The 16,681-nt window shown below is 41.0% G+C and overlaps 2 protein-coding genes across 8 annotated transcripts; both read left to right on the top strand.

Annotated features, from left to right (window-relative positions):
- Positions 1 to 1,878: 1,878 nt before the first annotated feature.
- Positions 1,879 to 9,287, top strand: LOC129596375 (leukocyte elastase inhibitor-like). 7 transcript variants are annotated; one of them, XM_055493635.1, is made up of 4 exons: positions 1,879 to 2,414; positions 3,071 to 3,525; positions 4,062 to 4,224; positions 8,314 to 8,695. In XM_055493635.1, exons 1-4 carry the CDS (start codon positions 2,039 to 2,041, stop codon positions 8,493 to 8,495), a joined length of 1,176 nt encoding a protein of 391 aa, XP_055349610.1. In that variant the 5' UTR covers positions 1,879 to 2,038; the 3' UTR covers positions 8,496 to 8,695. The 7 variants fall into 7 exon arrangements, with proteins under 7 accessions (XP_055349610.1, XP_055349606.1, XP_055349609.1 ...); XM_055493631.1 differs by lacking the exon at positions 8,314 to 8,695 and adding an exon at positions 5,722 to 6,164; XM_055493634.1 differs by lacking the exon at positions 8,314 to 8,695 and adding an exon at positions 9,042 to 9,287 and having other exon boundaries at positions 1,880 to 2,414.
- Positions 9,288 to 11,997: 2,710 nt separating this feature from the next.
- LOC129596378 (leukocyte elastase inhibitor-like) lies at positions 11,998 to 14,839 on the top strand. Its single transcript, XM_055493643.1, has 4 exons — positions 11,998 to 12,477; positions 12,835 to 13,289; positions 13,888 to 14,050; positions 14,569 to 14,839. The coding sequence occupies exons 1-4, from the start codon at positions 12,102 to 12,104 to the stop codon at positions 14,748 to 14,750; spliced, it is 1,176 nt and encodes a 391-aa protein (XP_055349618.1). The 5' UTR covers positions 11,998 to 12,101; the 3' UTR covers positions 14,751 to 14,839.
- Positions 14,840 to 16,681: the final 1,842 nt, after the last annotated feature.

Raw genomic sequence — 16,681 nt, 5'->3', positions numbered from 1 at the left:
TTTGTATTCATAATGCAGGATCCTACTTTTTGAAATTCCAAGTGCAAATAATTTTTGTTATTATTGTACATTTAACAATAATTATGGATTTATATAGGGGCAAATGGTAGAAAATTTTTGCGGGTACTGCATTGCGAATTAGCGAGCGAGTATAAATTGACATTAATCTATACGAGTGCAATCATCAAAGATTCTGTGAAGGAACGGAACCGGCGCGTGTGATGCACACTGCACAGGTCAGTTGGGGCGCTTTCACTTTTACTTCCGGGATTTGGCAAAGGACGAGTGGTAGGCAGCTTGGCACTTTGCTAGTCAATATTGCGGTGGAAGTCGCTCGTCGGGGAAGGTGGAAAGGACGGTGATACCCGGGTCGATCAGATTACGTACTTTTAATTTAGACACAATGATACTCACGAAGGCTAAAAGCCTTTTGGACACGTTCATGCTGTCCCGAATTTATCCGTTCCCCGGTGCCTTCGATTTCGTACGATCTTTCCCCCGGCCCTTCGCTTCGGATTTTTTGATTTAATATCCTTACGGGGTGCAGATTTCACAGAAGGAGATGAAGATTTGGTTCCAGAAATTGTGGCGTTAGGTTGGGCATGGAAGTCGGTTTACAGTTTTACTTGAATTTTAGACTGCTGTGCCAGCAGGCTATTTTGTAGCTGGTTTCTTCGTTGCCGCTTCTCCCTCTGATTTTAATCTGCTACGACAGTGCTGCCCTGCACGCACTGACTCTCATGCTTTAAGTTCTCAATGATTTATACTATACTGCCGATAAAGTGTCAATAAAAATTATTATGTTACGACTTACGAATACAGTATATACCGAGACCGTTGAAATAATGTTACAAAATAAATTATTTACGTATTACGCCCAATTAATACAAGTAGTTGTACAAGGCGACACGCAAAGGGTTTTCAGTAACTTGTCTACTTAATTATTTTGTGCCGACATCAGAAAATTCTCGAGCGGCCATGTACTACGCATACTCAATCTCTTAGAACTCAACCAAAGCTAATTCTCTGGTGCGTCTGTTGTCTACACCGTAATTATCACCTTAAACTTCATTCAAATATTTTCACGCGTTTCCCTATTACAGTGAAACTCCTCTTAACATTCACCTTCCTATAACATTCACCCCTTTTAATACTGCATGCATGAGGCTGGGAACCAAACCGTCCGGTAGACTATAACACAGGGGCAGTTCTCTTTATAACATTCACCCCTTTACAGCTATAACATACACCTTTTATGGAACCGGTAACATTTTTACCGGCTTATTCAACCCCTGCGTAATATACGGTTGGCTGGGCTGGGGTAAAAAAACCATTTCGGTGTCTCTAAAAGGAAGTTCCGGCTTCTGTTTTTAATCTGTTTAGTACCGGATCTTCCAACTCCAAGCGTGCAAAAGGACAGCAAAACCAACATTCAGACCGAATAATGTCCATACAGACCGAATAATGATATTTTGTTAATTTTTTGGTTAAGGAACACCCCCGGGGGCTGTGCCCCTGAGGGCAGTGTCCCTGGGGCAGTGCTTCTGTATAACATACACCCCTCTGTAACATTCAGAAAGCCGGGAACGGACGGTGTATGTTGTAGAGAAGTTTCAGTGTAATCATATTGCTAAAATCAACCGATATCTTTTTCTCTAATAAAGCAACCGTGTTAGTAACTGATTTTTGTGGAAAATTGCAGTTCCTCTTTACCGTCTACTGTGGAGAGTTAAATAAGCGCACCCGGCACCAGGCACGCGAAGATTGGAGATGCATTACGATGCATTATAATTCCTGTCCTCAAACGACCTTCAGACAGACGGTTGACTCATCCGCCCATATCTTCGGTTGCTTGCATATAAAGGCGCATGCCGCTATTGATCCGGCAACCGGTCGGCTTTCTGCATTCATATCGCAAACCAGTTTTATTCTGCATACTAATAACCCTCGAACAAAACTTTCTCTTCTGCATTTTACACTCCAACCGTCGGCTTCTGTGTTCTTCGATTTTTTTTCGATCGGTTAACTGTATTAAAATATGGCGCCCAATCTGGAGGAATTCCGCGAAGCGGCCGATCAGTTCTCCTTGAAGATTTACCAGAATATTATCCAGGATAAAGAGAATGCGGAAAAGAATGCATTCCTGTCGCCGTTGAGCATCCAGAGCGCACTGCTCCTGGCGTATTTGGGCGCGGATGGCAGCACGAAACAGGAGATGGCCAACACGCTGCATCTGGAGAAAGCCTTCGGCGGCAACGAGCAGCAGCTTTTGGATGTGTACGGGGAGGTGTTGCGGGTGTTTGTGCCCAGCAAAAATGACGATGGTGTGGAGAACTATCACTTGGCGCTGGCCAATAAAGCGTACTTGCGGAAGGGATTGCATGTGAAAGCCGATTTCAAAGCCACCATTAAAGGTACATCATAACAATAAATAAAACAAAAATTATATTTTATCGCGCTGATCTACAGTATGCCGGCGAATATGGTTTGAAAAGCCCAGTTACTCGCGTAGTTTTTATGTAGTTACATTATTTGCATACGATAAAAATCTTATCTGTACCCATTAGCCAGTTATTGATTTTAAATATTTAGCAGTTGCCGTACCGTTATCGGTTTAAATTGTTTAATGATGATTTATAGTCTGGTACTAAAATTTTTCTAATTTATTCTCGTTGTTGGCTGGGCAGAAACAGCTCGATAGTAAATTAATCATAATAGTTGTAAATTAATCCAGATAATCTCGATTTTAGCTACGATTGCAACCGAGACGAAATTGTTACGAGTATTTGCTTACTGTAATGACATATATATTCAAATAAAAAACTCTGCAGTATTACGAAAAATAATCGATATTTTTCATTAGAAATGATGAATCAATGAATTATTCAATAAATTTAATCAATTGGGAAATTCACAATATTAATGAGTAAATGCAATTCATGTCAATAAATTTAAACTAAGAAAAATATTTTATAATTTTCGATTAATTATTAAGCAAAATGATCAATAAGTTAAATTTTACAATATCAGTAAACACATCTGAGTATAAAATCGATAATTTTCCCGGTAGATAAATTGAAAAGCGAAGTGGGTGAAACTGATTTCGAAAACAATCCGGCTGGCGCCGTCGCCGAGATCAACCAGTGGGTGGAGAAGCAGACCCACAACAAAATCCGTGACCTCGTCAGCACGCAGACAGTGACCCCGGACACCGCTTTCGTCCTGGTCAACGCCATCTACTTCAAGGCGCAGTGGCACAAGGAATTCGAGGAGCATGCCACCTACAAGGACGCCGATTTCACCAATCTAAACGGGCAGACTTCCAAGGTCGATCTCATGCACAAGTCCCTGCAGGCCGGCTACACCGAGACCGAGCACTTCCAGCTGCTGCGTCTGCCCTATAAAAATCACGAGCTGTCCATGATTATTGTACTGCCTAAAAAACGTAACGGGTTGAAAGAGTTGGAGGGCCAGTTAAGCGTGCGGATGCTGCGGGATGCGGTTGAGAAGGCTTCAGAACGCGAGGTAAGGCATTTTCGTAGTGCATTGGCTATAAAGCAATTAAGGACAAGCACTATAAAAATCAAGTACTTCTAAAATATCACGTCCAAATTATGTAGGTGTGCTTAAATAAATAAAACAATATTTTTGTAATAAAACTCCAACGCTTAGCTACAGATAGGCACTTGCCGTCAACTGTTATTTTTGTTTAACTTTCGCTGGGAAATTCGGAAAATTAAGGAATGTAATTTGTTTTTGTAGAATATTGCTACAGTATGTTTTTGTTGTATGCCTTTAACTGTTTTACGTATTTATAAATTCCATCTGACTAGGGTCTTATTCTTTTGTTGGTACTCGTACTATATCTGTAAAAGACTGTATTGTACCGTATAATTATTATGATCTTCAAAAAGATAAAAAGATTTGTTTTTATTACAGCCTTGTGATTTTATTTATATTGCTGTATCATGCATGTAGGCAACTGTAGTTTTTGTTTGGTAAGCTGGTTGATTTTCATAGTTTTGGTTTAACAGTTTATTTCTGGGAACTGATCTGTGCAGGTTGATGTGTATCTGCCCAAATTCAAACTGGAGCAATCGTACGAACTGGTGCCGGTGCTGCAAAGTCTGGGCGTCCGACAGCTGTTCGAGGAAGCCGATTTGAGCCGGATGGTGGAAAACGAACGACTGGCCGTGTCCAACGTCATTCACAAAGCTTTTGTCGGTAAGAAATTTTGATCAATATTAATTTTTGCAAAATATTCCCAGCATCGAGCTTATACCGCCAATTATCACGGCAACCAATAGAAATCCAGCCGAATCATACCATATATGTACCGGAAAAATACATGTGCCATATCACATCAACATTAATGTCGTTCGAAAAACCAGTTACGCTTTTATCATCATAATACAAATAGAAATCTACGTAGATAACATATACAAAAAAAATTGAACCAACAAATTACAGAACATTGGAACGAAGGTGTTCATGCGCGCCATACACACCGGTGCAACAAAAATTAGCATTAGGGTGTTTACAGAGGTCAACGAGGCCGGGACGGAAGCGGCGGCGGCCACGGCGGTCATCGTCGCCTTCGGTTGCAGTATGTTCGTAAATCCCAATCCACCGCCCATTTTCCGCGCTGACCATCCCTTCCTCTTCGCCATCCAGCACCGCCAGACAGGCTTACTGGCTTTCTTGGGCCGCGTCGCAGCCTTGTAAAAGTGCGATCGGAGTCCGCTTTAGTATAATTTAATATAATTCTTTACTCACGAACGTCTTATCCTGCAGCCCAATAGTTTGACATGCGGTAATCATCATAATTTTAATTTTTTTAACGTTTATGCCTGTTGAATGTTTTTGTTTTAATCAACAAACAAAATGTGAAACAAAATAACAGAAATTATTCAAGGAAATACTTTGCTAAAAAGACACTAGACGACTCGTACTGTATATAAACGAGGTATACGAAAAACAGTATCAGAAAGCGTTACCCAACGGTAAAAGAAAAAAACTACAGCAAAACACAAGATAGACCGTGCGCAATAAAGCATTCTATTGAAATCAAATAAGAAACAAAATCGATGGATAATTTTTGGAACTGCAGGAATTTACCGACAAGAGATTTCTGATTAATTCCTTGTAAACAAATCCGGCATTGAAGCAGCCGCCGCTTCGGCGGTGCTCGCTGCGCGTCGCAGCCGCATTAAGCGCGAGGAAGAGCCGCCGGTGTTCCGTTTCACCCGTTTCTCTTCACCATTCAACACCGGGCCACCGATCTGCTGATCTTTCTGGGTCCTGTCGCAAAACTGTACAATGCCGCCAATGCGTACATATTTCTATTTCGGAGCCAACTGTTTCTTCATTTTTTCCGAATCATTGTGAACACCGGTCTCTTATAATCGCTCTCTTTGGGATTATCTCGACACAGCTGCTTGCGATTCGAACGTGGTATACTGCGCGGAGAAGCATGAGTTCGATATAATCGCATGTTATGGTACTGGGTATTTATCACAACTCGAAAGAACTAAAAACCGAAGTATGAAATGAATCATTAAGCAATTGTAAAAATTTCAAACAACCAATCATGTGCGGCTATAATTATATTTAAATTATAGAGATTCAAAAGTCAAATAATATTTTTAATTTAACAGGATATTTATATTGCCGTGCGTGACGCTGGTGCAGCGAAATAGTACAGCGTGAGGCTGGTTACAGAGGTCAACGAGGCCGGGACAGAAGCGGCGGCGGCCACGGCCATCGTTGCCGTGGACTGCAGTCTATACGGCCTTTCCCATCCACCGCCCATATTCCGTGCTGACCATCCCTTTCTCTTCGCCATCCAGCACCGCCACACCGGCTTACTGGCTTTCCTGGGTCGTGTCGTTGTCTTGTCAAACTAATCCATCGTTATTAACACAGCACACAATTTTCGCGTTCGGCTTTTGAGCTGCTGCATGATGTGCTGATCAAGTTTTCAGCTTTCTGTCTTTTATGCTTTCCTTCACCGTTAATCGATGACTTCAGCATTTTAACACATTTGAATAGTCGAACAGAACAATATAGAACAGAATGGAAATGAATATACTTTTTTTCATACGCGACAGAATTTTGCTCATTTCCAGAGAGCATCGTGTTACGATACTTTTGATAAATAAAAACTATAAACGAAGAAAAATGGTGTATAAAAATCTGATAAATTAAATGGATGTAGCGACATTGTGTTATGGTAAATAAAATGAATGTAATCACCAATATATTATGGTTTAAAATGTTTAGCGACAACGGACACCGAGGGCATTGGTTGGTGTGTTCGACTGCATGTGTTTGATTACAGTGTTTGATAATTTGTAAAATCGATAAACTCAGTACTTTCCACTTTTGGTTGGATAAAATTAATTACTTAATAAACTTCGTAATAATTATTAACAAAACTTAACCGTAAGCAGCGGTTAAATTTCTGAGGGATTGATTGCAGAGGTGAACGAATCCGGCACGGAAGCAGCCGCCGCCACGGCGGTCATTGCCAAGAAAAAAAGCGCTCTTGTTCATCGGGAAGCGCCGCCAGTGTTCCGTGCTGATCACCCGTTTCTTTTCGCCATCCAACACCAGTCTACCGGACTGCTGGCTTTTCTGGGTCGCGTCGGAAGACTGTGATTCGTACTGCATATATACAACCACTTTTTGCTTATATCACTGGGCGCAAAGGAAAAATATATAGTTAATAGTATTTTACTGCCTAAAAAGATCAAATGCATTCGCAACCTCGCAGTCAATCACTCAAGAAACAACGTAAATAAGGAAATTACATGTTCTTATATGCGGCTCATGCGTGGATATACGTATACGATATGTATTCAAAGATTAAGTGTTTGTAAACCTTAAGCACGGTTAGCGTATGGTTAAGCACTCTGTACACTTTATTGTACAGCAGGATTAGAAAGGAACTCAGTACAAACCACTTGAATTCCCAAGGTATCACTTCATCCTTTGTTATAAGCAACCGCAACTCCCTCCAATAAAAAAGACGAATTCGGAAAACTCACTCTCATGCACTGAAAAGTGTCAAAATTAGTTAGTGCGACAGTTGCAGCGTATTCTGTGGTCTATACATATAAAAATTAGCATTTGCACAGAGAGCGATAATAACCCGTTCTCGGAAGCATTTTTTTTATCTGCATATGAAAATAGAAGCGATGGTAGTACTGTACATTGTAGGTACACTACATCTGTACCGTAATAACCGCTAATTAACGTATCTACGCTGTTGTGTAACAGAAGTGAACGAGTCGGGAACGGAAGCGGCAGCCGCCACGGCCGTTGTGGGCGTGATGTTGTGCAGTATGAATATCCGTATAGTGGAACCACCGGTTTTCCGTGCTGATCACCCGTTTCTCTTCGCCATCCAACACCAGTCCACCGGCCTACTGACATTCCTGGGTCGCGTCGGAAAACTGTGAAACATGGCATTAATCTGTCATGTCCAGTATATATGCAGCACTGCTGCTCCTTTTCTTCTGGAATTTTCCCGTTGAGCTGCACATTGCTTTTCGACATTAAGACAATCTACAAAAATTAATAGTTTCTCGCTTCCTGTAACTATGAAGAATTATGACTTTTATTGCACATGAACATTTGGACTTTGGAAGAGCTGCAATAAATAAAAGAGGCTGACATCACAATAAAGGTTACTTTGCTGCCGCAAATTTGAGCCAAATAAAGAACTACCCATATCATGAAAAAAAACTAAAATTAGCCGACTAATTAGTCGGTTAACTGCGGTTAACCTGGCTAAAACTAAAACAATTAGTTTAAAAATTTTAGGTAGCTAAAAAAATTAGTCAAGAACTTTTAGCTGATTCAAAGAAGTGTTATAAACCTTAAGACAGCTTAAGTACTCCAGGTGCAGCAGGTTTAAAAGTTTAAAGGTTTAAAAGTTTAAAAGTTTAAAAGTTTACAAACCACTTGAATTCCCTCTTTATCACTTCATCATTTGTTACAAATGACCACAACTCCCAGCAATAAAAAAGACGAATTCAAAAAACTCTTATGCAGTGAAAAGTGTCAAAATTAGTTTATTTGCAACAGTTACAGCGTACTTTGTACATACTTCTATATAAGTTGGCATTTGTACAGATGGTAATAATAACCCATTCACGTTAGCAGTTTTTACATCTGCATATATGAAAACAACAGCGCTTGTAGTACTGTACATAATTATAGGTACACTGCATCTGTGCAGTAATAACCGCAAATTCCGTCAGTTCAGTAATAACCGCAAATTAATTTACGTACGCTGTTGTATAACAGAAGTGAACGAGTCGGGAACGGAAGCGGCGGCCGCCACGGCCGTTGTGGGCGTAATGCTGCGCAGTATGAATTTCCTTCTGATGGAAAAACCGGTTTTCCGTGCTGATCACCCGTTTCTCTTTGCCATCCAACACCAGTCCACCGGTCTACTGACATTCCTGGGTCGCGTCGGAAAACTGTGAAACATAGCATTCGTCTGTTATCTATGTACATCTACATACTGCAGCGCTGCTGTTGCATTTTCTTCCGAAATTTTTCCGTTGAGCTGCACGTGGCTTTCGACATTGACAATCTTTAAAAAATAATAATTTCTCGCTTCCTAACTATATAACGCAATATGTCGATGCTTAATTGTTCACGAACATTTGCACTCTGGAAGAGCTGTATTAAATAAAATTAAGGCTGACACCGCAATAAAAGTCACCCTGTTGCCGCAAATTCAACTGAAATAAAACACTACCCATACATACAATAATTTCTGTTCAAAAACGAGCGAAAAGTAGTCGCCGATTCGCAGTCGGCAAAACAAAAAAGAACGACAACAGGGAAATCATGCATATCCGGCAATTATTCAAAGGACTTTCAATCAAACAACGAGTGCAAAAATATGCACAGCTTGACGCTGTAAAATTTCAGCAACCAGCTAAATACTCGTATAAACGCGCAAGAACCACTAGGTACGTGTATATGCACATATAACCGCTAACGTTTCTTCTTTGATGTGACAGAAGTGAACGAAGCGGGAACGGAAGCGGCGGCGGCCACCGCCGTCATCGGCATTATGAAGTGCAGTTTTGAAGAACGCTTGGAACCACCACCGACATTCCGCGCTGATCATCCATTCCTCTTTGCCATTCGGCATGAAGCCACACAACTACTGACGTTCATGGGACGCGTCGGCAGCTTATAATATTAATTTTATTAGCAGACTCGGCGCGTTATCTCAACGTTTCCTCCAGCCGATTACTTTTTAATATCACCTCTCCATATAAAATAATTTTAATCGGAAAATAAATTAGCAGATCTGACATACACAGTACGAAGAAGCGCGGCATCCATCCTGCGAGCGGCACGATATTCCAATGCATAACTTATATAAAATGTTTCCTGTTATCCGGCTGCCATTTTCTGCTGCTAGAACGTCCGGGACAATGTGATGCTTTTGTCCTTCCGGTGGCAGATCGTACACAACCACTTTACATATACCGCGCAGCAATTTGCGGGCGCAATTACAAGTCGAAACACTCACACACAGCAATATCTTCAGAAGTCATGCTGTCAATAATTCGAATACCCAAGTCGAATCCGTTAGTCAGATAACAGCGCTGATTCTCCTTCCAGTATTATCGTGCCGTTGAAAAGAGGCAAAGGAAGTTTTATGTAGAATAGTACGTAAAGCGAACCTATATCATTTTACTGGACTCTCTCTTTAACCCGTTGACGGGCACTGGCGTCAGGCGACGACAAGGTGTTTGGGATTTTTTTCCCAGTGATCCGAAACAGTTAATCGGTATCCCATAGCACAAAAAGCAAAAAGGGACTTCGAAGCAGCAGTAAAAACGTAATTGAAGCCTTTGTCTCAAGTTAATTACGAACGACAGGTCCGCAAAAATCGTTAATTTTGGACTTTTCTAGCTGTCGTAGGTCTTGCTAATTAATTAATTAGCGAATGAATAATTAAACCGGAGATAAATCCACAAGGTACACCTGAGAACGCTCTATCTGAAAACGGTTAACACGGACACTGTAGGTTGAACCATAGATGACCACAGTCCGTGAAAAACGTGTGTCGTCGGCTGACACCATTGCCCATGAAGGGTCTTGAATCCACGGGCGGGTGCAATTTCGACATCAGCTTTTATAACGTATCCGGAAAGTTGCTGTCGGTTTGTAAGCAAACATGCGCCACACCGTTCCGGTTATCGGCAGCTGGCAAAAAGCGCTTCTGCGGATCAGCTCCCCGGGCGGTGGTCAAAATAGTAAAATTGTCTCGAAGGTTGTCAGCCTTCAGAGTTCAGACAGCAACACGTTCGAGGAAACAGTGTGTATGACAATGTAAAATGGAAGCGCAACACTACGCTCTGACGCGTTTCCACCTATGTTTGCGATGCGTCACTTGGATAAACCAAGCAAGTGGGGCTGGGTAGCTTTAAAAAAACATGGGAACTTTGACTGGACTCGGGCGATTGCAAACTAGAATGTTGCACACTGTACTGTGCACATTGGCGATGTGCACATTACTTCCGGGTTACTTTCCTACCGCTAGTGCATTTCAAAAAGTGATAGTGACCACTAATATCTGAATCAGCAACTATCACCAGTGCAGCTGGACTACCCCCGCCGCTTTTCCGATAATGGCATTTGTAGCCACTGGTCAAATCCAGGAAACATAGAACCCCAGGCAATACAAGCAAACATAAAGGCGGGTTGGCGTGCCCGAAATGACGCAAGTGTTATGTTAAACTTTGTAAAGAGCGCTTCGTCCAGCACCATATGACTGTAATAATCTATATTTTATCAGTACAGTAGTAATGGTCAAAATGCATGAAAATGACTTTTGGTCATTTTTAATTTATTGTTGACCAGTGGTTAACTTGTTGACCAGTGGTCAACTTGTTGACCACTTCTATACTTCTGTTTTAAAGTACTTTTTTTGGGCTATTTAATGAAGTTGTTGCTTTTGTGTAATAACTTTTCGACTAGTTATTACAGAATTAAACGTTTATATGCTGTAGACTGTCCATGGGCATTGGCGTCAGGCGACAACATGGTCACCACGGCTGACCTATGGTCAGCACCATCTCGCAAAAAATTCCCTTTCTTAATTGAATTTTTTCATCGGGAAATCCCGATTTTTATAAGGAAACTCGCACTCCTTCGGGTACCTCCCGCTGGAGGGTTAACGTTGAAGCGCTGTCACGCTTTAGTAGGAGATTCTGACCATTTATTAACGGTGACCTTTCGAGTATCCAATGCCGCGCATAGATATATTTTTTGGCGGCGGTTCCTGCTTCTTTCGGGGCAACACGAATACAGAAGCCGAGGCCGCAAACGAAGAAAAACCAGGAACAAACGCGACAAAGCGGTGCCCAGAAAATAAAAATTTAAGACGGATGTGGTCATTACCTGAAAGTATGTACTATTGGGGGTTCAGGAGATGCACTCTCACAAGAATTTTCTTCGGTGCAGCGAGTACAGATAACTCTAGAAACAACTCTTCCATTTTTGTCAGCTTCCGCATGCTGGAATGAAAGGGAGTTTATGTCGTCTTTTTCTCGGATCATGTGGAGGATCGGAAATAGACCGGCAAGTTTTTGTCTTCCGTTCCAAATTAAATCGTGTACAGTACACCGCAATGTACGTGCAGAATTATCAGACCCGTACCGTCGTACAGTGTGTTATAAAAACAGTCTAGGTATACGAACAGCACATTTGTTAAGAACTAGAAAACACTAAAGCTCATTAAACATTTCCGATCCCATGACCGAAACCGCATTATACCCATCTGTGGCACGCAGTAGCTGGAGATCCAGTACTTCAGTATAATTCCTAAGCATCAAACGACCTTTAAACGCCTGACTTATCCGCTCATATCTGCACTGATTGCTTGCATATAAAAGCGCATGCCGCTATTGATACGGCAACCGGCTATCCTCCTTCATATCGCAAACCAGTTCACTTCTACATAATAATATCTCCGAAGAAAATTTCTCTTTTCCACCATTTATGGTCCAGACGAATGCTTGGTTGTTCTTCGCTTTAATTCGACCAGTCGACTGTATTAAAACATGGCGCTCAGTTTGGAAGGATTCCGCGAAGCGGCCGATCAGTTCTCCTTGAAAATCTACCAGAGTATTATCCAGGACAAAGCGAATGCCGAGAAGAATGCCTTCCTATCGCCATTCAGCATCCAGAGCGCACTGTTCCTGGCGTATTTGGGAGCGGATGGCATTACTAAACAGGAGATGACCAACATGCTGCATCCGGAGAAAGTCTTCGGCGGCAACGAGAAGCAGCTATTGGATGTGTACGGGGAGGTGTTGCGGGTGTTTGCGCCCAGTAAAAAGGAAGATGGCGAGGAGAACTATCACTTGGCGCTGGCCAATAAAGCGTACTTGCGGAAGGGATTGCATGTAAAAGCTGATTTCAAAGCCATCATTACAGGTACAAACCGTAATAACTAATTGGCGAAATTTAATTTGCTGTATTAAGTTCTTAATTAAAATCTGATTTATTGATCGCATGATCGTTGTCCGATGGGCAAAAAAGCTGGAAGATAATCGGTAATTTAATTACTCATGAATCTACAGTATAATTTCAATCGAAGGAAAAATGTTCAGCAAACGTAATCAATCATCTTGAATTAGAATTAAATAATCCATAACTTTGGACTAAGAAAATATTCAGTAAATTTATTTAATCATGAAGCTGTGATAGAATCATTAAATAGAATCAATAAATTCTATTTTAAAAAATCAGTACATACGAGGTACATCCAAATAATCGAGAATTTCCCGGTAGATAAGTTGAAAAGCGAAGTGGGAGAAACAGATTTCGAAAACAATCCGGCTGGCGCGGTCGCCGAGATCAACCAATGGGTGGAGAAGCAGACCCACAACAAAATCCGTGACCTGGTCAACACGCAGACAGTGACCCCGGACACCGCTTTTGTCCTGGTTAACGCCATTTATTTCAAGGCGCAGTGGCACGAAGAATTCGAGGAACATGCCACCTGGAAGGACGCCGATTTCACCAATCTCAACGGACAGACTTCCAAGGTGGACCTCATGCACAAGTCTCTCCAAGCCGGCTACACCGAGAATGAACACTTCCAGCTGCTGCGCCTGCCCTACAAAAATCATGAATTGTCCATGATCATCGTGCTGCCTAAAAAGCGTAATGGCTTGAAGGAGTTGGAGGGGCATTTAAGCGTGCGGATGCTGCGGGATGCGGTTGAGAGTGCCTCAGAACAAGAGGTATACGCTACTACGCGTAAGGCATTTTCGTAGTGCGTTGGATAAACTGCGGCCTTTAGCTTGGTCGAAGTGACTTATTTGCCATATTTAGTAGCTGTATATTTATGCCACCGTGTCTCATTTGTTAACAATTTTTGGAAATACAGTTTGATAGTACGTTTACAATACTCAAGACATACCCGTTTTACATAGTTGTTCAAAAAAATAAATAATTGTTTTTGCCATAATAATAGACATTTTTGTCATAAAGATCCCACGCTTATCAGCTGCCGTCACTTAAATGCTATTTTTGTTGTAATTTTCGCTGGACTAATGGGAAAATTAAGGTATATAGTGATATTAGACCCATTTTTTATTGCATTCCGTTCAATATTAATGAACCCGTAGTTAGTAGATTTTATTTGACTTCAGTCAGATTCTTTTATTTATATTGTCTGTATTGCGCCGTACATTAATTTCCAAGTTTCAGTGTTACCCTACTATTTTAAAATTTTATCTTACTGATTACAAATAAAACAAGTAAACTGTTTGTTCAATAAGATGGGTAATTCTTGTCGTTCTGGTTTTACCATTTATTTCTGGACATTATTTTGTGCAGGTTGATGTGTATTTGCCTAAATTCAAACTGGAGCAATCGTACGAACTGGTGCCGGTGCTGAAAAATCTGGGAGTGCATCAGCTGTTCGAGAAAGCCGATCTCAGCCGGATGGTGGACGACGATCGGCTGACCGTGTCCAACGTCATTCACAAAGCTTTCGTCGGTAATAAAATCAATAATAATAAATAATCATAAATAATAACTAAGAAAGTGCACCGAACTGTGCACTGGTAGGCCGGAGCGCATCGCTTCCTGCTACTCGTTTGGTTTAGCCGTTAAAGACTGAAGCTAGCTGTTACAAAAGCACTACTCTAGGTTCGTTAGGTCAGGATAAGCATCTCCATAATTATGGCTTTTTTGGTTTCTCAAATTTATTTGGGGGCGCTGGTGCCTAAAATACATATATACAGCGCCGCTGTTTATATGCATTTTAGGCAATCTGAACATTTTCAGCATTTTATCCGCTGTTTTCAGAATGAAATCATAAGAATTGAAAAAGGAAGGTTAAGTGCACATAAGGAATTACACATTCATGTAAACAATTTTTCTCTGCACATAAAAGCGCATTTGGTGTATATTGTAGTTAATTTATTAGTCAAATTAGTCGCATAGTAAAAAGATGTAAAGTTTTCAATGCGCTATTAATAACCGCTAATTTATCAACCCTGTTTTTTGTAATAGAAGTGAACGAATCGGGAACGGAAGCGGCGGCCGCCACCGCCGTCATAGGCGTAACGGAGTGCGCTTTCGAGGAACCGTTGGATCCACCGCCGGAATTCCGCGCTGATCATCCATTCCTCTTTGCCATTCGCCATGAATCCACACAACTGATGACGTTCATGGGACGCGTTGCCAGCCTATAATAATTTTAACAGATCGGCGCGGTATCCTCTAGTCGTTTTATAATAATTAAAATACTGCGTCTCTGTATTAAATAAATATGTAATTTAAATTCGGAAAACTTATCAGCAGATAATATACCCAGCGTACACAGTATGAGGAAGCGCGGCATCCATCCTGCGAACGCGGCACCACCTTCCGTTGCACACTTTATTAATAGATAAGGCGTTTCTTGTATTCGACTGTCATTTTCTGCTACTTGTTAAATCTGATACGGTACTTAAGCTTACGAATAAGTTACGGTATTGGCAATAGGTTAACCAATGATAAAAGATTAAAAGGTAATAATATTATATAGTAGCATGTTAGCAAGGTGCATGCAAAACGATAATTACTGATGTACTCGTATAGATATACCGCTGTGCGGTATACGAGTACAACCGGAAACTTGAAAGTACGCGCCATACACTCACGCGGAATTCATTTATAGCTTCGGTAAAAAGTATTTCACGTTCAAAATTAAATTCTTATTGTTGTTGTTTGCTTATCTCTTATATGTAATCGGAATCCAGCTACTCTGTACATACTTTGTACATGCGTATGTTTTATACTTTTGCCGGTTCGTAATTAAATGTGCGTAAGTCAGAAAGCTTTATATACGTTTTAAACACAAAAAGATGTCGTAATTTAATAAAAACAGTTAGCATAGTATTATTAGGCATTTACAATAATTTATTTATAATAATATACTTTTTTATATGGCAAAGAAGGCAATATCGGAGCTTTTGAGATAAAAGAAATTCTAATACCTTTACTACCCTTAGCACTTCTTGGTGGAATATTTTTTCATAAAGTCACTGCATCGAATACCATATTTTAAGAATTACAGCACTAAATCAGGAAAAGAAACGAAAAGTCCTTCGCTGATAGATCAGCTACGACGTGGGTAACGCCGACTACCACAAGTCATCCATTAATTTAGACGCCGCAGTCGCCGGTACCGGAAATTGCTAACACGCTCAGCTACGCGCCGGTCAATATTAATTTTTTTTAAAGGACCATTCTTTGCCAGTCTCAGTGACCGTAGTACAATTTACGCGAACATTCGGACTGCCCAGAAGACTGGATGTCGGCTACACTCATATACAGGGGGCCGAATGCCGGCTGCACTGCACTCCGCATTTTACGTGGCAACGACCGCATGTGAACGGCACATTGTATAGCGCTCAGTCACTCAACGATCCAATTCGTTGTCCGTGTTATCCTCGTTATAAACTATTTTTTTCCTAATTTCTTATGAGGCATATGTTTTCTTATCAGGATACGACGATGTGCCAGAATGCTATTAAACCAATACGAGATAAAACCATTGAGTTATGCTGCAGCAACCACGCGATGATGATGACGATTTGTTATGATGCCCATACACTGTAACAAAATTAAAATTTAGCAGTTAAATTTCGGTGTGCATCCGGCTGCGTTCAGGCCGCATATAGCGTGTCAAAGGACACTTAAAAGGAAAGTGCGTACTCTGTATATGTTGTCATATTATCCGTTAGAAAAGACAGCGTCGCAGTAATCTTTAGCACATAATACCATTCGTTCTATAGATTATGTCTTACCAATTAGCAAAACTTTTTAATATCGGTTTGAAAGTGCTGTGATGCTGACGAGTGATGACCTAACCAACTCTGCTACAGAGCTCGATGCATGCAGGCAACAGCAGTATCTGCTTAGACTGCTTTACTTACGATTCGTTAGCACTTTCTAAAAAAAAGTATCGATAGTAAGCGTTCCCACACTGCTTCCAAGTTACCAGTTAAGTACACATAAAGAAGGTGCATAAAAAGACTATCAAGATGCCATGATTATTAAGATTATCAACGCTTATTATGATTAATGACGCGGCATATGCATAGTGCAGCGGCATCATTTTGTACAATGTGTCTGTACG

Source organism: Paramacrobiotus metropolitanus, unplaced genomic scaffold (genome assembly GCF_019649055.1).
Source record: "Paramacrobiotus metropolitanus isolate TYO unplaced genomic scaffold, Prichtersi_v1.0 Parri_scaffold0000089, whole genome shotgun sequence".
NCBI lineage: Eukaryota > Metazoa > Tardigrada > Eutardigrada > Parachela > Macrobiotidae > Paramacrobiotus > Paramacrobiotus metropolitanus.
Note: the sequence above shows the minus strand (reverse complement) of the source record. Positions and strands in the feature narration are given on the sequence as shown.

Bases quoted from the DNA above. Each gene is read 5' to 3' on its own strand.
- LOC129596375 (XM_055493631.1), top strand. From the start codon at position 2,039: ATGGCGCCCAATCTGGAGGAATTCCGCGAAGCGGCCGATCAGTTCTCC. The intron at 2,415-3,070 runs GTACATCATAAC...TTTTCCCGGTAG, and splicing joins TTTCAAAGCCACCATTAAAG to ATAAATTGAAAAGCGAAGTG. The intron at 4,225-5,721 runs GTAAGAAATTTT...GGCTGGTTACAG, and splicing joins CATTCACAAAGCTTTTGTCG to AGGTCAACGAGGCCGGGACA.
- LOC129596378 (XM_055493643.1), top strand. From the start codon at position 12,102: ATGGCGCTCAGTTTGGAAGGATTCCGCGAAGCGGCCGATCAGTTCTCC. The intron at 12,478-12,834 runs GTACAAACCGTA...ATTTCCCGGTAG, and splicing joins TTTCAAAGCCATCATTACAG to ATAAGTTGAAAAGCGAAGTG. The intron at 14,051-14,568 runs GTAATAAAATCA...TTTTTGTAATAG, and splicing joins CATTCACAAAGCTTTCGTCG to AAGTGAACGAATCGGGAACG.